At 38.9% G+C, this 20,532-nt stretch overlaps 1 protein-coding gene across 1 annotated transcript; it reads left to right on the plus strand.

Moving 5' to 3' along the window:
- The first annotated feature begins 775 nt into the window (after positions 1–775).
- On the plus strand, positions 776–18,896 carry LOC18444810 (cell division protein FtsZ homolog 2-2, chloroplastic). Its single transcript, XM_006854956.4, has 7 exons — positions 776–1,461; positions 8,761–9,060; positions 9,994–10,084; positions 16,880–17,004; positions 17,543–17,635; positions 18,088–18,153; positions 18,413–18,896. Exons 1-7 carry the CDS (start codon positions 811–813, stop codon positions 18,548–18,550), a joined length of 1,464 nt encoding a protein of 487 aa, XP_006855018.3. The 5' UTR covers positions 776–810; the 3' UTR covers positions 18,551–18,896.
- Positions 18,897–20,532: the final 1,636 nt, after the last annotated feature.

Genomic DNA, 20,532 nt, shown 5'->3' on the forward strand with positions numbered 1-20,532 from the left:
AAAAACAATAGAAATTTCAAATGTTTTCTTATGTTTTCTTACTAGAATTGTTATTTTTATTTTTTAAAATTAACTTGTTCTTTCCTATTCATTTTTTCCGTGATAGAGATTCCATGTCCTCAAAAATTAAGTCCAAACACTTTTTAGAAATCGAACCGCACGTGTCCACACCAAACTTGAACACCAGAGCAAGGGAGAGAGAGAGAGGAGAAAGAGTGAGCGAGCAGTACACACCACTTAAAACTACTGGCACTTGAAGCCCCCCTCATGATTCCACCTGCGCACAGGACCTCTGCGACATGCTTCTCCTTCTCTACAACTCCGATGGTTTTTCAGGTGCGCTTTCTCTTGTCACACTTTTAAGACCTTACCTGTTACCTCATATGCCATAATTCCCATCATTTCGCCTTCAAGTCTTCATCAATGAAGGATAATTACTTTCATCTCTTCATTTCTACTCGTATAATTCATGCCCTCTTTCGACACTTTTTTAAACCTATAGAACTTCAATGCAGTTATATTGAGCATTTTCATTTCTCTGTCTCTCTCGTGAGGGAAATGCAAGATGGGTTTTTCGCCTTTTGGGGTTTAGAGTAACTTTGATATTGTTTAATTTTTTTCTGTCTTTTAATGGTGTATTTTCGTTAGGTGAGCTCTTGTGATAAAGGTTTATGATGGACTTGCAGACGTAAGAGTTATTGGGTTATCAAGGGAATTTCTCTCCACTTCGTGAAATATCAAGGAAATTTCTTCGAGCAACACATAATGGCTACTCATTTCAATTGCTTTACCTCTATTTCTGACCCATTTATGCACTCCAAAGCTCCATATAAGAGGATAGGCAGTTCATTCACCCCCCATTTCGTTTCTGAAATGGTTGGGATTGATTCGTGCATAACTCATTTCCTAGGAAAAAGCGTCCAAATGAAGGTTTTTGAAGAGAAAAAGGGGATTTCGGGCTTAAACAAGAGAGTTTCAGCAAGTCTCGGCTCTCCGAATTCTAACAGCTCTAGTGGAACACACTCCCCTTATCACAGTAAAGACCCATTCTTGAATCTCCATCCTGAGGTTTCAATGCTAAGAGGAGAGACAGGTGATAAGGTTATTAACCCAAAAAAGGAGAATTCTACTGTTCTTAATGAACCATTGAGAGATGGGTCTCGATCAAATAACTACAATGAGGCCAAGATCAAGGTCATTGGGGTTGGTGGGGGTGGTTCAAATGCTGTTAACAGAATGATTGAGAGTTCAATGAAAGGGGTGGAGTTTTGGATTGTGAATACGGATGTTCAGGCAATGAAGATGTCGCCTGTTTATCCTGAGAATCGATTGCAAATTGGTCAGGAATTGACAAGAGGCCTTGGAGCCGGGGGGAACCCTGATATAGGCATGAATGCTGCAAAGGAAAGCAAGGAGTCAATAGAGGAGGCGGTTTATGGGTCTGACATGGTTTTCGTGACGGTAAGCTCTTAGTGTTGTTATTATTATTATTATTCTTGGAAAATATGCTCTTGATTTTCTTATCTATTTTTTTTTTTTTGGGTGAGCAGAAATGGAGGGCCCAATCGGGTTCTTATCTATTTATTACTTTCTGCTATCATGGTTTGTATGTGGTCAATTGTGGTTTACTTACTCTAGGTTCATTCTTTCTCAGTTTCTAATATTAGTCTCAAATAGCCATCAAGAGTTTTTCTTTGTTCATGAGTAATCTGTTAGGAAGATCTTGAATTTGGTTTGCATTTCTTTTATTATGATCAGATATTGCATTTTGTCGATCTGGTATCTGAGAGTTATGAGCAAGAAACAACACACAGTGGTCCGTCAATGTTTTAAAACTCTATGAACTGCTTAGAAACATGTGCTGTCATCCCTTGGGATTCTGTGGCCTATTTTGAGTATTAAGTCCTTGGGCCCAACTTAAGAATCTCTGGTTTGTAACAAACTTGAAGGTATAAGAATATGTTATTAGAGGCATTTATGCATCTTGCAAGCAGTTTGTAGGATTTTACTTATTAGGTTGTGATGGTGAAGGAGTTTGGAATCAATAGCAGTAACTTAGTGGTCCAACATATGAAATATCTTGGTGAAAACCCAACAAAAGAGAACCCTATACATAGTTTCCTCCTAAATCCCCTTTGCTGGCATGAAAGAAGTTGCACTAAATAATTTCTGAAAATTGTAAAACAATTCTGTGTATTATGCTATAGTTTGTGCAACTGCTATTCTCCCTCTTCATCTTCTTAAAACTTTTACTTGATTGTTGTTGTCACACTTGGTAGAGCTGATTGATACGGAGAGATGTCATATGAACTAAAATTAGCAAATATCAAATGAATTTTGTACACACAAACTTACAAAACAAATTGGTATCCTGTGGTGCTAGATGGCAATTTGTTTCCAAGGAATCATGCAGCTGGAGTTCTTTATCTCATTTGAGTTGAAATAGATTGCCATGGATTACCATGGACTGGGATTTCTGGTACATCCATGCATATGCCTTTGATCTGGGCACGTATATGCCTACATGCAGCAATCAAAATGATATGACTTTGTTTTTATTACAATCACTAAATGTGTGGTGATATCTATGCTAATAGTAATTGAAGATGAAATTTGGCCCTGTATAAAATCTCTTTTAGTTTTTTAAGGACCCATGCCATCGACCATAGAGTCGGCAGCCACTGTCTTGATGAACCCCTGGAAATATCTGATGCAATCATATCCTTCTTCCGAATCTTTCTACAGCTGATCAATCAGCTCTACTGCATGTGGCCAACCTCTCCTTTCGCTAATCAGTGACAAATTTCTTTTATTGAAATGCCCTTTAACTTAGGAAGAAATCGACAAGTCTATCTCGGACCTTGGAGAGGATGAGGTCCCTGGGCCCAAGAGCTTTCTCATGGTGCTCTTCTCCAAAATTTTGGGATGTCATGGCTTCTGATGTTCCTTCATTTTCAATGGATTCTACAATAGCAGCATTGCTCACAGGAGAAAGAATTCCACGTTCATTGCTATCTTTCCTAAAATTGAAGAAGTCGGAAGAAATCAAAGACTTTCATCTCATTAGCGTTTTGAACTCCTCTTACAAACCTCATTGGCTTCGGGAAGTTCTTGATTTTGTTATCTCCCGTAACCAGAGTGGCTTGGTAAAGAATAAGAAAGATCCTCGGCGGCACCCTAACAGCTCATCAGGCCATCCACTTAAGACACTTCGAGGAAAAACTTGCCTTATCCTTAAATTGGGTTGGGAGAAAGCCTATGATCACCTAGATTAGTGTCTTCTTGACAAGGTGCATGACAACAGAAGTTGCACTCCATCTGTACCTTCACAAGTTCCTCTTTTCTCATAAGCAGCAAACCCAACAGCTATTTCCAGTTCACGAGAGGCCTTAGACAGAGTGAGCCACTTCGCCATTCCTCTTCTCCATAATAGCTGAGGTGTTAAGTAGATCAATCTCTAGATTATACCAGAGAGGCCTCCCAAGTGTTGGGCCAGAGATATGTCATCTATAATATGCAGATCACACCAAGTTCTTTTGCAGACCAAGAGGTAGATCATATGTGTTTCATTCTTTGCTTTGAAGCCTCTAGCTCTCTAGCTTGCGGATCAACATGGTTCAATCTAAAGATGATGGGCATTTCTATGAACCCCCAAACATTGGAGAACTTTGCTAAGATAATTGGTTGCGCGACCCAAAGACTCCCATGTAAATATTAGGGAATTCCTCTTTGCTTAGGGAAACCCCTGAAATCACTTTGAGGCCTTGTCATAGAATGGTTCCAACAAGGACTTACGGTGTGGAAAAGTAGATTGCTTTCTTTTGGTGGTCACATTACCCTCATCATGGGCATCCTTGCAAACATACCCATATTTCTGTCCCTCTTCCATATGCTGGCCATTGTGACTCTAAAATGAAGGAATTCATATGGTCAGGTTCTAGCAACATGAAAAAGACTCATCTATTTGCTTGGGAAAAAATATGCTCAGGTAAAATGTTCGGTGGTTTAGGTATCTGAAGCCTCAAACAGACAAGCATTGCCCCACTTGCCAAGTGGTGGAGGAGTTTCATGACCAAACCAATGACCTATGGGAAAGTGTGATCCAGCCTTATGTACTCCTCTAACAATCCTCATTGGCTTTGGGAAGTTCTCGACTTTGTTAATGCCCTTAACCAGAGTGGTTTCATAAAGAATAAGACAGATCCTTGACGGTACCCTAACAGCCCATCAGGCCATCCATGCAAGACACCTTGAGACAAAACTTGCCTTATCCTTAACTTTTTTTTTGGAATACCTTTCACCACATTAGAGAGAGAGAGAGAGAGAGAGAGAGAGAGAGAGAGAGAGAGAGAGAGGGGGGGGCAGCGTCCAAAGCACGGAGAGTATAGGAAACGAACCCATGACGCCTACGTGCATGGAACACATACCACCATGACAGCTACTAAAGCCGCCCTTTATCCTTAAATTTGATGTGCGAGATATGCAGGGAAAACCTAATCGTCTTCTCGAGAAGGTGCTTGACAAGATGGGGTATGGAAACAAATGGAGAAGCTGGATCGCCAGCTGTGCCTTCATAAGCTTCTTCTCTATTCTCATAAGCAGCAACCCAATGGCTATTTCCGGCTCACTAGAGGCCTCAGACAGGGTGACCTAGCCATTCCTCTTCTCCATAATAGCCGAGATGTTAAGGAGATCAATTTGTAGACTATACCAGAGAGTCCTCCTCTCTGGCTTTAAGTCTTCAAGTTTTGGGCCAGGGAGCATCTATAATATGCAAGAGACACCCTGTTCTTCTGCAATGCTTTTGATGGCATGTTGTTGTTCATCTTTTGCTTTGAAGTCTCTGCTAGCTTGTGGATCAACGTGGCTCAATCTAAAGATGATGGGAATTTCTATAAACCCCAAAACTTTGGAGAACTTTGCTAAGAGAAATGGTTGTGGGACCCAAAGATTCCCATCTAAATATTTGGGATTTCACTATGCTTAGGGAAACCCTGGTCTTTCTGAGGCCCTGTCATAGAATGGTTCCAAAGAAGACTCACAGCATGGAAAGATAGATACCTTTCTTTTGGTGGTTGCATTACCTTTATCAAGCCCACCCTGGCAAACATCCCCATCTTTCTATCCCTCTTCCATATGCCGGTCAGTGTGACTCTAAAATGAAGGAATTCCCATGGTCAGGTTCCAGCAACATGAAAAAGATTCATCTAGTTGCTTGGGAAAAAGTATGCTCACATAGAATATCTGGTGGTTTAGGTATCTGAAGCCTCAAACATGCCTATATTGTCCTGCTTGGCATGTGGTGGAGGAGGTTCATGACCAAACCAATCACCTTAGGCAAAGTGTACCTGCATTTTGAACTCCTCTTATAATCCTCATTGTCTTTGGGAAGTTCTCAGCTCTGTTATCTCCCTTAACCAGATTGGCTTTATAAAGACCTCGATGGTGCCCTAACAGCCCATGAGACCATCCACTCAAGACACCTTGAGAAAAAACTTGCCTTATTAAATTGGATTGGTTAAAAAATCCTATGATGCTGACCACCGTCTTGACAAGTTGCTTGAGTACATGGGGTTTGGAAACAAATGCAATGGCTGGACCTTCAGCTGTGCCTTCACAAGGTCCTTCTCTATTTTCATAAGCAGATACCCCCACGGCTATTTCTTGCTCACGAGAGGCCTCAGATAGGGTGACCCACTTTCATCATTCCTCATCTTCATAATAGCTGGGGTGTTAAGTAGATCAATCCATAGTTGTTGGAAACGCTTGGGAATCCGAATCACGGAATCGCGACCGGATCAAAGATTCCCGTCTTAGGAATCATTGTCCGTACAATAGGAATCGGTAGGAACGAGATTCCTAGTTTTTGAGAATCGTGTTTGTTTCGACCGAAATAGATCCAAGTTTCATCCATATATGGAATCGAGATTTCGTCCTCCTTGGAATCGAGATTCCCATCCCCCTGGAATCGACACTCTAAGAGTCGAGATTCCTTAATATGCGGAATCGAGTTTCTGACATCTATGGAATCGAGTTTCTGACAAATGTGGAACAAAGATATGTTGATATTTTGAATCATGATTCTAATATATTTGGAAGCAAGTTTCTGAAGTATATGGATCAAAATCCATGCCAATTTAAGATCGAGATTTACAATAATATGGACTATAGAATGCATTTGACGACCCCCACCAAGAATCGAGATTTCGTTTTCATGGAGAAGGAAGCGACAAGCACATCTTGAGCTTCATCAACTTTAGAACCTATATTGGAAGTTTCTTATTAGAAGGTTTCCCAAATTTTAAAGTGATTGTGTTGACTATTAAACTTACGGTCATTATATACAAAAGACAAGTATTTCTAAATTATGATTTTGACTTCATTATTATAAAGACAAAATAGGTTTATATCTACGCCATGGTTTTGCTTTTAATTGTATGTATTGTATTTAATAGTTGTATTTTAAATTTATAGTAAAGGCAATCTAGGGTGACACAAGTAAAATAATGAAACCCTGCAACCACTAGAGGCATTCGAAGGAAGATTTCTACTTCAATTGACATGGAATCAAGATTTAATCCTCACTGGAAACCATATTCGATATATTTGGGAACATCTACCCGCAATTAATGTGTTCAAGTTTCTAAAGATGTGTCGCATCGAGATTCCGAATTAAGGAATCGAGTTTCCTTGGTTCCGATAAATGATTTCTAAAGATGTGTTGCATCAAGATTCTGAAATTAAGGAATCGAGTTTCCTTGGTTTCGAAAAATAGTAACTAAAGATGTGTCAAATCGAGATTCTGAAATAAAGGAATCGAGTTTCCTTGGTTCCGAAAAAGGGTTTCCTTGGAGATTCCTTAACGAAAATGCGGAATCGGGTTTCGAAACCGGAAATGCGAGGTCAGTGGAGCGATTCCGATAACTATGGATCAATCTCTAGACCATTCTAAAGAGACTCCCTCTCTAGCTTTGAGCCTTCAAGGGTTAGGCTAGAGATATGCCATCTAGAATATGCAGATGACATCCTGTTCTTCTACAATGCTTCTTATTTTGGAGGTAGATAGCATGTGGTTGTTCATCCTTTGCTTAAGTCTCTACCAGCTTGCGGATCAACATGGCTCAATCTAAACATGCTGGAAATTTATATAAACTTCAAACCTTGGAAAACTTTGCCAAGTGAATTGGTTGCGGGACCCAAAGACTCCCATCTAAATATTTGGGACTTCCTCTATGCTTAGGGAAACCCTGGAAATCCCTCTAAGGCCGTGTCATAGAATGGTTCCAAAAAAGACTCACGGCATGGAAATGTAGATACCTTTCTTTGGGTGGCTGCCATTACCCTCATCAAGGCCACCTCCCCAGACATCCCCATCTTTCTATCCGTGTTCTATATGCTGGCCAGTGTGACTCTAAAATGAAGGAATTCCTATGGTCGGGTTCGAGCAAACATGAAAAGGATAAACCTAGTTGCTTGGAAAAAAGCATGCTTACGTGCAGTGTCTGATGTTTCAGGTATCTGAAGCCTCAAAGAAACAAAGACTGCCCTTCTTGGCGAGAGGTGGAGAAGGTTGATGACCAAACCAATCACCTCTGGCAATGTATGATTGTGAATCAAGCTGGGCCTCCTTGAGAAGGACTTCGATTGGGGTGTTTGTCGAAGGGGACTCAAAAAATGTCATATCTTGGGCCTCTTGCTCTGCACCATATCTTTGGAGGCTTTCTCGGGGCGAAGCCAATTCTATGGCTGATTCACTTGCGAGATATGGAGCAACTGAGGGGATTACAGGCATCAGTTAGCCACTGCAAGCTAGCACAATTCTCTTTGTACTTACTGCTACTGTTTTTTTGCTGATACTCTACTCTTTGACAGTTCCCTTTGTATTTTTGTTGTGGTGGGGACCTACTGACCTACATAATTTGTACTATAATTCAACAAACTTGTAAAGCACCTGTCTTGTGGGATGCGGTGCTACACCGTTCCTCATGGGAAATATTGTACAAATTATTGCTCTGTGTTTATACATAAATGCCACCTTTTCCCAAAAATAAAAAAAATAAAAAAATGTTTCTTTGTATTTTTATGTAGATGGTGCTGCTAATCTTAGAGCTGGTAGGCATCCAGCCATCACTGATTTGTGGTACTATTTTATATAAGTTAAGTAGCTGAAATAGTGTTGATTTCTTATCAAGTGACCATCAGAATTTTGATGTCAAGCCAAATGAAGAATTGTTGGAAATCTTCCATGAATATTTAGAAATACTGTGTCATTTTTCATGTAAATACTTGCCTTTTGTCTTTGTATGCACTCATGGTTGCGAATTCTTTTCTTTCTTTTTGTTTCCTTTTTTTCCTATTCTCATGTTTGTATCTTTTTCACGACAAATGTGGATAAGGTAGGGGACCTCCCAGGAGGAGTCCAATATCGTACGGTACTTGCACAAATGCTTGAAGTTTTGAGGGGATGTGATGCAATAATACTTAGTGTTAAACAAAATATTGTGCTTCTAATTATCACTCAGCTTCTATGAGACTTTTTAGAACTCTGAAATTATAAACCCAGAGTGGTTGATATTTACTTCTTGAAGTTTACGATGCAATCTTTCTCTCTCTCTCTCTCTCTCTCTCTCTCTCTCTCTCTCTCTATCTCTCTCTCTCTCTCTCTCTCACTCTCTCTCTCTCTCTCTATGCCACATGCACGTAGCATCTACGAAAGGAATTGTTTATTGTCACCTCTGACATCTAACATGAATGTGACAGGCTGGGATGGGTGGTGGCACTGGGACTGGTGGTGCCCCTGTGATTGCAGGAGTTGCAAAGTCGATGGGCATCCTCACTGTAGGAATTGTTACAACCCCCTTCTCTTTTGAGGGTCGTAGAAGAGCAGTTCAAGCTCAAGAAGGGATAGCAGCTTTGAGAGATAATGTTGATACACTTATTGTCATCCCAAATGATAAGTTGTTGACTGCTGTTTCCCAATCTACCCCTGTAACAGAAGCATTTAACCTGGCAGACGATATACTCCGACAAGGTGTTCGTGGAATATCTGATATAATCACAGTAAGTAGTCCCTTACAAGCTGTAGTCTTGATATTTTTAGTGTTTAGTAGAGATAATTATAATACAGTATCATGGACCATGGAGAACCTATCATCAGTTGTCATGACCATCCAATAAAATGGATGGCGATCGAGGGAGTGTGGAACCCACCATTGTGGTCCATGTATATGCTGGGGTCCTACTCCTTGTCCGTATCGATTCTCATTTCATTGGATGGTGAGACTCCAAAGGATTATGGTTTCCATATTTCATTGGATTATGGGTACTTTTTCATATGAAGCAGGGTAATATGGCAGTTTTATTGCTTAATGCTTCTGATTAATGTTGACTATTCTTTTAAAATTAGCTGATTCAAGATTTGTATGTGTTTTTTGTTTAACTTGACTGCAAGTTATTTACGGTGAAGTGTAAAACAAAAAGGACCTGAGTTATTTATTTCCATTTGACATTATAATATTGGGTTGCTACTTATGCTCATATTATGTCAATTTCAATTTTTCACTTATTTGAAATATGCAAGTTTCTTATGTCTGTCTCAGGAAATTACATTCGTAACAGTAATATCCTTAGTTGGCTCTATCCAAATGCTTAAACTGGCTATTATCAGTTACAGCCTGCAATTATATTGGAGGCTGGATTTTAATTTTTGGTATTGTGATAGGTTCTATTAAAGATGATAATCTAAACAGCCAACTGTGTTTTCAGTCAGCGTGTAACTTGATGTTTGATTAGGAGGAAAGAGGAAGTGCATCACTCAAGTCCTGAAATTAATGCAAAATGTTTTCTTTTTCCTTTGCTATATTTAAAGAATACTATTTGAAGAAGTAAATTGTCCAGTTTTGATTAAAGTTTTTTGAATTTCAAATGTAATATCCTGGAAAAATGGGTTGAGTTTTTTATCGTCAATCTGGATGGTGGTTCTTTCTGTTGCAGGTTCCAGGTTTAGTCAATGTTGATTTTGCTGATGTGAGAGCCATTATGGCTAATGCCGGTTCCTCATTAATGGGAATTGGTACTGCAACAGGTAAATGCAAGTCAACTAGTCTTAGTTTTTACGGATTTTGGGTTTGGCTATGCTTATGCTCTTCTTGCCCCTTCTTTTATGGATTCTATGTTCACTTCTAATGAGTAGCATGCGTCCACAATATGTCGCCATGCTTTCTATTTTACGTGATGTACCTTTCGATGATGGGCTACTCCACTTCCATTCTTTGGATTTGGTTGCCACAAAATGTTGATGGGTAATCCACATCGCCTTCTTGCTTTCTGCAAATCATGACAAGAGCTTTTACTGGTCAAAAAAGTAGATTATGACAGTTCTCAACATGTAGAAGTATCCAAGGTCACAGGGAATGATATAGAGCTATAAATCAGCCACATAAAAATACTTTTCTTAGGGTGGTTATCCTATTTTCTGCTTATCTAGTGTAAACTACAGTCACATGTTACAAACAGTATCAATGTTTGAATAGTCTGTTTGGATCAGCTCAATCTGAGTGAATCAGATCGACTTGGGAGGGGTCTGACTTCTTGAGCGCGAATGATCTGGTTTAACCCAGATTAAAATAGGGAGAAAAAAAAAATAAATCAAGCTGGTCACAAGGTCAACTCGTGTTATTCATAAACTCTCCACGATTTTCAGACTTTATGCAAGTGTTGCACTACTTTGTAGAATTACCTCAAATGTTTTACTAAATAGTTGTACTAGTTATATGTGACTCTTTTTTGGGTAAATCAGCGGGGTAAAGAGGTCCCCTACCTGTTTTCATTAACTTAACAAAAAGATCATCATCATCATCAGAACCTTTTCCCAACTATTTGGGGTCGGCTTACCTTAACAAAAAGAAAAAATACATAAATACAAGGAGCAACCCTTTGTTGGGGAATACTTGCTACATCAGAGTGCAAAATAAGCAAATAAAATGTGGTTTTGTTGGCCAAATTCTAGAAGCTGAATCCTTTGCACCCTTTTTGGCCAATAAGTCAGCAACCTGACCAGCCTTGATATAGATGTGTCTAATGGTCCATTTGTAATCACAAAGTTGAACAAATGCAGTTCTGAACTAAACTGTGGTATCTCATGTGACTGTCACTGAACCTTGCATTGACACCAACAGAAGTTTGAAATCACTTTCAATCTTGATGCTCCTAGAGTTAATGTGTTTAGCCATCTGCAATCCACTTTCCAAAGCCTGAAATTGCGTTATTTGTATTTCTCCAAAAGAATATGAAAATCAAGCTTCAAATCTCCCATTGTGGTCGCGAATGATGCCTCCCCAACCAGCCCTACCTGGATTTCCCAATGAAGCTCCATCAATATTTAACTTAAGGTATGCCAAATCCAGAGGCGACCACTGCACGTCTAAAATAGCTGATGAGGAGATTCCAACCACTTAAAAACGCAGATTTTCTGTGATGACCCTCTCACTGGGATGAAACCTCCATCTTCTGACAAAGGTGAATCAGCTAATATGAAGGATAATGCCCTTAAGACTAATTTCACCAGAGTAACAGCGGCCAGCATGTATTTTCTGGTTCCCCTCTTTATGTCCTCCCAACTTGCAAAGCTTTTCTACATTGAAGAGTAATGGATTTCCAAATCAACTTGGTATGGCATATGAAAGCATCACAATGCTTAGTTGATTCCTCATGTGCCTGGCATATGGTGCCAGCGGGTGGCCAAGTTTATCCCATGCGGTTGAAGAAGTTTCATGGTCAGAAGTCTGCCATGGATAGCCAACCAGGCGTATCATTGGCCCTGGGGTGCGCCTGTGCCTTCTAAACTTCCTTGAAACCAGGCTTAACTGCCCTTTGTGCAATCAACTCCTAAACACCTTTAATTAAGAAATCGCTATTGGGAGAATGAATCCATACCAACTGATCATAATTGGGTTTGGTCCACAAAACATTGGAGTGCACAACATTTTAGGCTTGGATTAATCCACCTAATGTACCATTGAGAACAATTTTGGATAAAAGCATCGACTTTCAGATCATGCCGGACACGCAGTTCTTTATGTAAATTCTGGCCAAAAGTATTCCAAAGGCTGCTTTGGGAAAATTCCGATGATCCAAATAATCCAAAGAACCTCATTTCTCAATAAGTTCAACCTCATGAAAATGCCCCTCCACTAATCATTCCATATCCCCTTAGGGCCTACCTGCCACACATATTTCTTTCGACAAATGTATTATCATTATCATCATCCGAGCCTTATTCCAACATTTTGTTCCACCATTTTTTTCCACATGAATTTTGTTCCACATGAATTTTGTTCCACCATTTTTCTCTATCAAGGGTTATACCCTCAATCAAACCATAAGTTGCCATATCTCCTCTCACTACTTCCATCCATGTGTTTGAAAACATGGGACTCAAGGCATCATGGTTAGAACTAATATGCCATGCAATTTTCATCATACATTCCCAATTAAAATCATAGGTATGTGGACCACCAAGAGCCTCCTCTTCAAGCTTTAAACATATGCTATCCCTGCAAACCAAGTAAGGCTGCAATGCAAGTATCCACATTCCCACTCGATAGAAAGTCACATCGTAATCTTGCAATTGAGTGGGAAATTTTAGAAGGAAGAAGAAAAGAAAGAAGCCAATAAATTGAGGAGGCACATGGGACAGATTTGAGGAGCTGTGAATGACCTTCAAAAGATAAGCACAGAGCTTGCCTTGAACCACTATTAGAAAGGTAATGATATTGAGACTCCCTTAAGCACCTATGAGATAGAGGTAAACTAAAATACTTTGATGGCAAAGACCACTCGCCAAAATTCCAAATGGATAGAATATAGAGCTTGGAAGATTCCCCCAGTCTTGAAAAAGAATGACTTGGATTTGGTTACATTGACACTTTAACTAGTGGCTTTGCAAAATCAGAAAGCAAGGTTTTGAGAGTTTTTTCCATGGAGATGGATGCTTCATAGAAAAATAGCACATCATCAGTGTACATTAGGTCATTAACTCCCATATTACCGCCATTGTGAAAAGGACTTAGCAGTCTATTAGTTTGAAGGAAATAGTCTAGTTGCATACTCAGATAGTCCATAACAAATAGAAACAGGTAAGGGGATAGTGGGTCCCCTTCACAAAGACCACGTTTAGCCGTAAAATACCCAAAGGAGGTAGCATTAAAAGAGAATAGAGAAACTTGAGGTGGTTATACAGCAGGAACCCAATGGATAAGTTTATTCCTCAAAAACAAACCCAATGGACAAGTTTATTCCTCAAAAAAAAAACCCAATGGACAAGTTTACTAGGGAAACCCAAAGCAGTTAATGAACCCACGAGAAAATTCTAGTTAACCCGGTCTTAAGCACTACAGAGGTCTAACTGAAGACAGATCTTTGTCTTGGAGGACGTTCTACTACACATCGAGAAGAGCTCATTCGCCATCAACACATTGTTTGAAATTAGTCTGCCTTTCAAAAATGCAGCTTGGCAAGGGTGGATAAGGTTAATCATCATTGCTTTCAATCTACTAGCAATGATCTAAACTTAGTATAATATATTGCGTAGACCAAGAGTTCTATGTGATCGTCGCATACCAATGACGTTGAAGGGATAATTCTATAGGACAGCTGTGAGACTAGCTTTGCTTTATAGAGTGGAATATTGGGCAATCAAGAAACAAGATACCCATCGGATGAGTGTAGCTAAGATGAGGATGTTGAGATGAATGAGTGGCATGACAAGACGTGATAAAATTCGAAATGAATACATTTGAGAGAACTTAAAAGTGTGGCTCTAATAGGCAATAAGATGAGAGAAAGTAGACTTAGGTGGGTTGGCCATGTGCAACGTAGACCAAGTACAACACATATTAAGAAATGCAACTTAGTTCAAGTGGAAGGCTCAAAAAAGGCAAGGGGTAGGCCCAAAAAGGACATGGTTGGATGTAGTGAGAAAAGATATGGCGACTTATGGCTTCACTGAGGGTATGACCCTTGATCTGGCAGACCAAGATTTGTGTAGCTGACCCAAATAGTTGGAAAAAAGGCTCTGATGATAATAATGATGATGGTATTGCATAGACCAATAGGGCTTATGTCTTTCATATGAGATTTGGAGAGAGAGCGAGCCAAGCCAATGGAGCAATGAATAGATAGCGTCAACGGTATGACAGACAGTGAGTCACTTTGGGCTATATACTCAGCTCGTTATAATCCATTAAAGTTTTTGAAATCCCTGAATCCGAACTCTGTGCAGAGCATTAGAATGGATTTCTTTACAAAGTTACCTTTTCTGAAAAAAATTAGAGATGGCTACAAAAAGATCCTTCTTAATGAAATCAAAACTCAATTTGAAAAGTTCAACATTAAAACCATCTAGGCCAGGATTATTTTTCCTTTTCACGCCCCAAATGGTTTCCTTGAATTCATCCAACATTACCTCGCTGGTGATTGCCGCCACGAATCAGAAAGCTGTGTAGTTGGCAAGAAGGCATCATATGGAGGGAAAGATATCTCCTGGTTTGAAGGGGCCCGTGGATGTTTATAGAAGTCCAGCATGTGAATCTCGACATCTTCTTTAGATTCCCCTGGGCATCCTTGAGAACAGATAAACGATCACTTCTTCTTACGAGTGTAGAAGGTAGAGGAACTTGATATTAAAATCGCCGGTTTTCAGCCATAGCTTTTCTGCTCCAAACGCTTTCTTCCCTACCCAACATAACTCGAGCTTGTCAGGTAGCTCCTTTTCTTGTACCTCAAGGTCCGATTCCTTAGGGTTTATGGTTAAATAATCATGGATAATAGATAAGCTATCATACACCTCCCTAATCTTATAGTTAACATTGCCAAAGACATCTGTGTTCCATCCTTTGCAGTCTGCCCTCAATCTTTACAATTTGCATACCATTATGTACATGGGTGTCCATATAACCTCCAAGAATCTTTAATCTTCTGAACTAAAAGAAGAACTTAAAATGTTTCTGCTTGCTGGGAGGTTTTGCATGGGTATACCACAACAGGGTAGTAGTCCGATGTGCATTTAGGAAGGAGTTCAACTATAGTCTGTGGGAAATGAAACATCCACCCAGAATTAGCTATTGCACAGCCCAGCCTCTCCTTAATTCCTTGACATTAGGAGAAGTCCTACAACCTCCTGAGTCCAGTAGCTTACACTTCAATAATGTATTGATCAACTCCTCTGCATCATTTCGATTAATATCCAAGCCTCCCATCTTCTCTGAGTTATCAAGAATAGAATTGCAGTCCCCAAGTAGTACCCATGGCCTTGAAATATGGTCTTTTAGGTCCTTGATGTGCTGCGAAAGTTCTTTCCTTTCTAGGGTGTGTTGAAGCCATAGATGCCTCTGACAAGTACTTTAGTTTCAGCTTGCATTTCATAGTGATGGTTTGTTCACTAACACAAAGATAGAATCATATTTGCATTCCGCAGACCAAGAAATTTATTCCTTGAACACCTGAAGAAAATAAAAAGTACTTCAGCCTAGGCATATATGTTTCAATGATGTATAGCTCATAGCGACCATATTTTTTTTAAGGGGTAAGTATACAATATGACTATGGTAAGTATACAATATGACTATGGTTTACCTTTGGAACAAAAAGGTTACAATCTGTAGAAACGAAAAGCAATCCACGAAAACAAAAAAGAAGAAACAAACACAAAAGAAAGTGACAACCAACCACAACGCAAAGATATATGTGGTTCGGCACCGTGCCTATGTCCACGGGAGATTAGAGCTTCTTTATTGGCAATAGATAATAGGGTTACAATACTCTCTCTTCCTCACGCCTCTCTGTTTTTATCTAATTACAAAGAAATCTGCGTTTTTCCCTTAACCCCTAACTTTTGGATGAACCCCCAATCGCAACAATTTATATCGAGTCTCAGATAGATGATACAAATTACCGAAATACCCTTGTACCATATATCAAGTCCCAGATATATCGAATCCCATGTATGGATATATTCGAATTTTTCCTTGGGGCCTGCCGCCCCCGAACCCCCACAAGGGCCGAGTCCGTCAAGTCAACCTGTCAGGACGACTTCGGAGGCCGTTAAAAGCCCAAAGGGCCGAAGGCCCGTAGGGCTTTTAACGGCCCTTTGTCTTTTGGACTCCACCTTGCCAAATCTATTTCCTCATAATACAAGACATCAATCCTCAACACAATCACCCTAGCTATCTAATGTGAAATAAGGCTATTGGGATGTATCCTTGATTGCGCTTGAAGTCCAAAAAAAAAAATCTCCTCAGACTTTCATGTGGAGAAATGACACACCCCAGCTGTCCAACTTAGGTTGTTCGTGACTTTTATGTACAAAAGATAATGGTCTTACTTTATACAATCCTTTTTTCCTTAAAGGTTACAGACATAAGAAATATACTCACCCATTTTTTATTTTAGATTGAAAGAAAATTCGTATGTTGTCAAGGACTTTTTTAAGTCTAGTGTTCTCTCTTCAATTGGAAGTTTAGGTATTGTGAGATATTCCAGTTGGGGCAGTTTTAGGACTAATTGTTCTGAGACGACAGTGATGAGGCTGGATAATGTATTTACTTTGTTGAGCCCATTTGTCAGAGCTCTTTGATGCACTAGTGTTGGGTAGACACCAATGGCTCAGGTATATGCTCTTCCTTCACTGTTTGCAGTGGTGGTGTTCAATTAGCTAGGACCATGATTAGGGTTCTCCAGAGATTTGGATGTCCTTGGACCTTTAAGCTCCTATATATATTGTTAGAACACATCTTTTGTTGGAATGGTAAAAATTTGTATGGCTTGTGTTGTTAATGTTTCATGTAATTTAATAGATTATCATGATGTTTTCTTTCTGCAGGCAAGACAAGGGCAAGAGATGCTGCATTGAATGCCATCCAGTCACCACTACTAGATATTGGTATTGAAAGAGCAACTGGAATTGTTTGGAATATTACTGGTGGGAATGATCTGACTTTGTACGAGGTACTCTTATCACCTATTTGGTTCTATGCGCAACGAGTGTGCATTATTCATTGGATTGTATTCCATTCAATCTTGGCTGCTTTGAGTATTCCACTGCATCCCTAGAGGATGCCAAGTATCATATTCTATTAAATGGATCGTGATGTTTAGTCCAACTATTGAGTCATTCTTGAGCTTCCTTACTGCAGTGGTTCATATAGAACTGATACAGTTCCAAGTTTGGGAAAATATACTGTAACCCACTGGACTGGTTTTTGCCATTGCCCATAATGACTGATGGTGATGAAAAGAGAGCAGGGTATACCAGAGCAGGACACTACAATGGGGGTCCCACTCCATGGCCTTCCATTCTGTGATCCTTAAAATTGTAGTTTACCTTTTCATTCTAAGTTATGGAACGACAGCCCATATTATCTTTAGTTCAAATGGGTACCAGTGGAAGCTGTTGATTAACTTGGATAGAGTGTTTATGTTGTTCATCCTATCTTATCCATTTGATACTAAGTTTCAACTACTTTCAACTATGATTCAAATGCAGGTTAATGCAGCTGCAGAAGTAATCTATGACCTTGTTGATCCAAGTGCAAATCTTATTTTTGGAGCAGTGATTGATCAGTCACTCAGTGGTCAAGTAAGTAAATAGGAGTTTTTCTTTTCAGCGCACAACCATTTTTAAAGCGAAGACAATATTGCAAGCATAATACCACTACGTGTAAGATTTAAAATCCTCATATCCTCTAGGCAAAATGTATCCATCATATCTATTAAGAGGGCTGAAATAAATACACCACACTATGGTGAGGGCTCTTCCTTTTTTCAGACCAGTTTCCTGGCCATATATAAAGAAATACCCAAGAATAATCACTTTCTACCACTGCAGTTGTCTTCCACATTAAAAGGGATTCTTTGGCTAATTCTATTGGACAACATTTTTCGCTATCTGCAGTGACAACTTCGAATATGTAAATAATTGGCTAAATGTGGTTTGCCCGTTACTGTTTCGTTTCAAATTTCATATTTATGATTTGTAAACCTCCCTGTTGCAGTCTGCTCAACATTGATGAGCTATTTGTTTGATTTCAGGTCAGCATAACTCTGATCGCTACTGGTTTCAAACGCCAGGATGAAGCAGAAGGCCGGCCGATGCAGGTTGTTGGCTTGTTCGTCATTCTTTTTTAATTTTTCCTTTTTTTTCAGAATCCGTCTTCATCTTTTACATGAACGTGAGAATTGGTTGTTCTGTATGAGAGAGAGAGAGAGAGAGAGAGAGAGAGAGAGAGAGAAATTTGCATGAGTGATCTAGAGAGAGATTTGCATGAGTGATCTAGAGAGAGCATGCTTTATAAGACCCAAATCTCGTAGTTTTGCTAATGTTTGTTCTGACATAAATTTGTATGGCGGATTGCAGGCTACACTTCCTCAAACCCATGGAGATGTGAACCTCGGCATTAACCGTCGCCCCTCCTCCACTCTCAGTGATACTGGTTCTTTTGAGATCCCTGAGTTTCTAAAAAAGAAAGGGCGATCACGCTACCCTAGAGCCTGATTTCTTCTAATTCTTTGTAATATAAGTCTTCTTCCATGGTTTTCGTTGCTTGTACCTACTGCTCAAAAGTACTGAGCAGCTACCAAGAGATTCTTTATGCTTAGTAGTAATAAATAATATTTGATAATCAGTAGAGAGAAGAGATGACCTTTTCTGATGCTTTTGATTTTCTCGTGTTAATCTTAGTGAGAATGAAGGATATAGAAAGCCTTGTGAGCTTTTTTTTATTTCTTGCCTGTAATTTTAGATTTTGGGAGACGTTCAATAGCTTATTTCAGGGTTGTGGCATTATGTGAATCCAATATTTGCGATTGAATTTCAGGGTTGTGGCATTATGTGAATCCAATATTTGCGAGTCCCATTCGTACTATTCTTTAAGTTATTAGGCGAACATATCGTTATTGAGTGGTGTGTAAAGTATCAATTTTTCTAGAGATAAAATTAAGGGGAAAGTTTTCTATGTTCCCTTACAACATAGATTCTTGTTACCATCCAGCTGTCCATTCTTGATCAAGAGAGTCAATCACCGTTTGATCTTAGATATGATGTCTCAAATTATTTTATTTTTAGTTTTTTTTAATACAAATTTTCTGAATATGAAATGTGGTACACGTCATCTTCTCACTGGAGCGCACTTATAAAAATGTTAACAATAATTTTTCGATAAAAAATAATGATCAAAATACCTTTTAAAGCTTTTAGAGGTATTTTGATCATTTTATTTCATTGAAAATATTTTTTTTTATATTTTTCGTTAGTGTGAATTTAATAGAGGAATGGACGTCCAAGATTTGATGTCAAAATAGTTTATAGAAAAAAAAATTAAAAATAAAACAGTGCAGAAATGTGACATTCTAATTGGGGCAATTTTAGCCTTCCATTCAAAAATGTACGGTTGGCTAAAGGGGAGGATAGAATTTCTATGTTGTAGAGGGAATATAGAAAGCTTTCCCAAAACTTAGACACTCATATTTCTGACAGAGATATCTTATGAATTTTTAGGGAAATTTAGAGAAATTACCCATAAAAGATTAACTATTTAACATTTTACCTATGTAGTTTTATCAATTTCAAAATATTCATCAAAAGATGTATGATTATGAGTCACAATAGTTGCAAATGTGTAAAATATTAAATAGTGCATCTTTGGATAAAATTTCTTTAATTTTTAGGAAGAGACGTGGTAGATCACTTAGTCTCCCTCCCTAAGCATGAGGGCTAATGTGGGTGTAACGTTGATTTGGTCCCCAAGTAGGTGGATTAGGGTGTTCGAGACTTTGTCCCCCTCAAGAAGCACATTTTTGGCAGTGAAAGAGTGGAAGTGCCCTCTCCTATCATTTAAGGATAAAAATGGTTTATATGAGGTGTTAACTATACACTCTAGAGTTACATACGGTGGTAGTAAATTGTCGACAACGCTTCTCTAAATGTGGGTGGTTCATTTCCTACATTTTTTGTGAAACCAATATGGTGGCTGATATTCTTACAAAGAGGGTTATATATTATCAAGGAGCTACTGTTTGGCGTTCTCGTTCGTCGGATTTTATTTGTCTTGTTTTAACTCATGATTTGGCACAAGTGCCCTGTTATAGGGTTTTATGGTAATGAGCTGTAAACTTTCTATTTTTTACTTATCAATGAAAACGGGTAGGGGGCTTTCCGCCCCACTAATTTACCTAAAAAAAAATTTACACTGTAGAGGTAAGTTGCACTTCAAAAACCTAATGGAAATTTTTGTTACGATGATGATTATCTCAACTTCGAGACATTTAAATATAAAAAAGAAGAAAAAGAAGGATTTCAAGTCTTACAAATAATATTTTAATTTGGGGTGGAAACAGATTTTCATGTCATTTTTTTTAGCTTTTTTTTTTTACCAAACTCACTGAGATTCCATCCAGTAAAATAGAAGAATTATAAATTTTTAAAATAATAGAAATATTGCAAATAGAGCCATTGTGACACCCATAAAGGGGGTAATT

This window comes from Amborella trichopoda, chromosome 11 (assembly GCF_054954075.1).
Source record: "Amborella trichopoda isolate Santa Cruz 75 chromosome 11, AtrichopodaSantaCruz75HAP2 v2.0, whole genome shotgun sequence".
Lineage (NCBI taxonomy): Eukaryota > Viridiplantae > Streptophyta > Magnoliopsida > Amborellales > Amborellaceae > Amborella > Amborella trichopoda.

Bases quoted from the DNA above. Each gene is read 5' to 3' on its own strand.
- LOC18444810 (XM_006854956.4), top strand. From the start codon at position 811: ATGCACTCCAAAGCTCCATATAAGAGGATAGGCAGTTCATTCACCCCC. The intron at 1,462-8,760 runs GTAAGCTCTTAG...TGAATGTGACAG, and splicing joins CTGACATGGTTTTCGTGACG to GCTGGGATGGGTGGTGGCAC. The intron at 17,005-17,542 runs GTACTCTTATCA...ATTCAAATGCAG, and splicing joins ATGATCTGACTTTGTACGAG to GTTAATGCAGCTGCAGAAGT.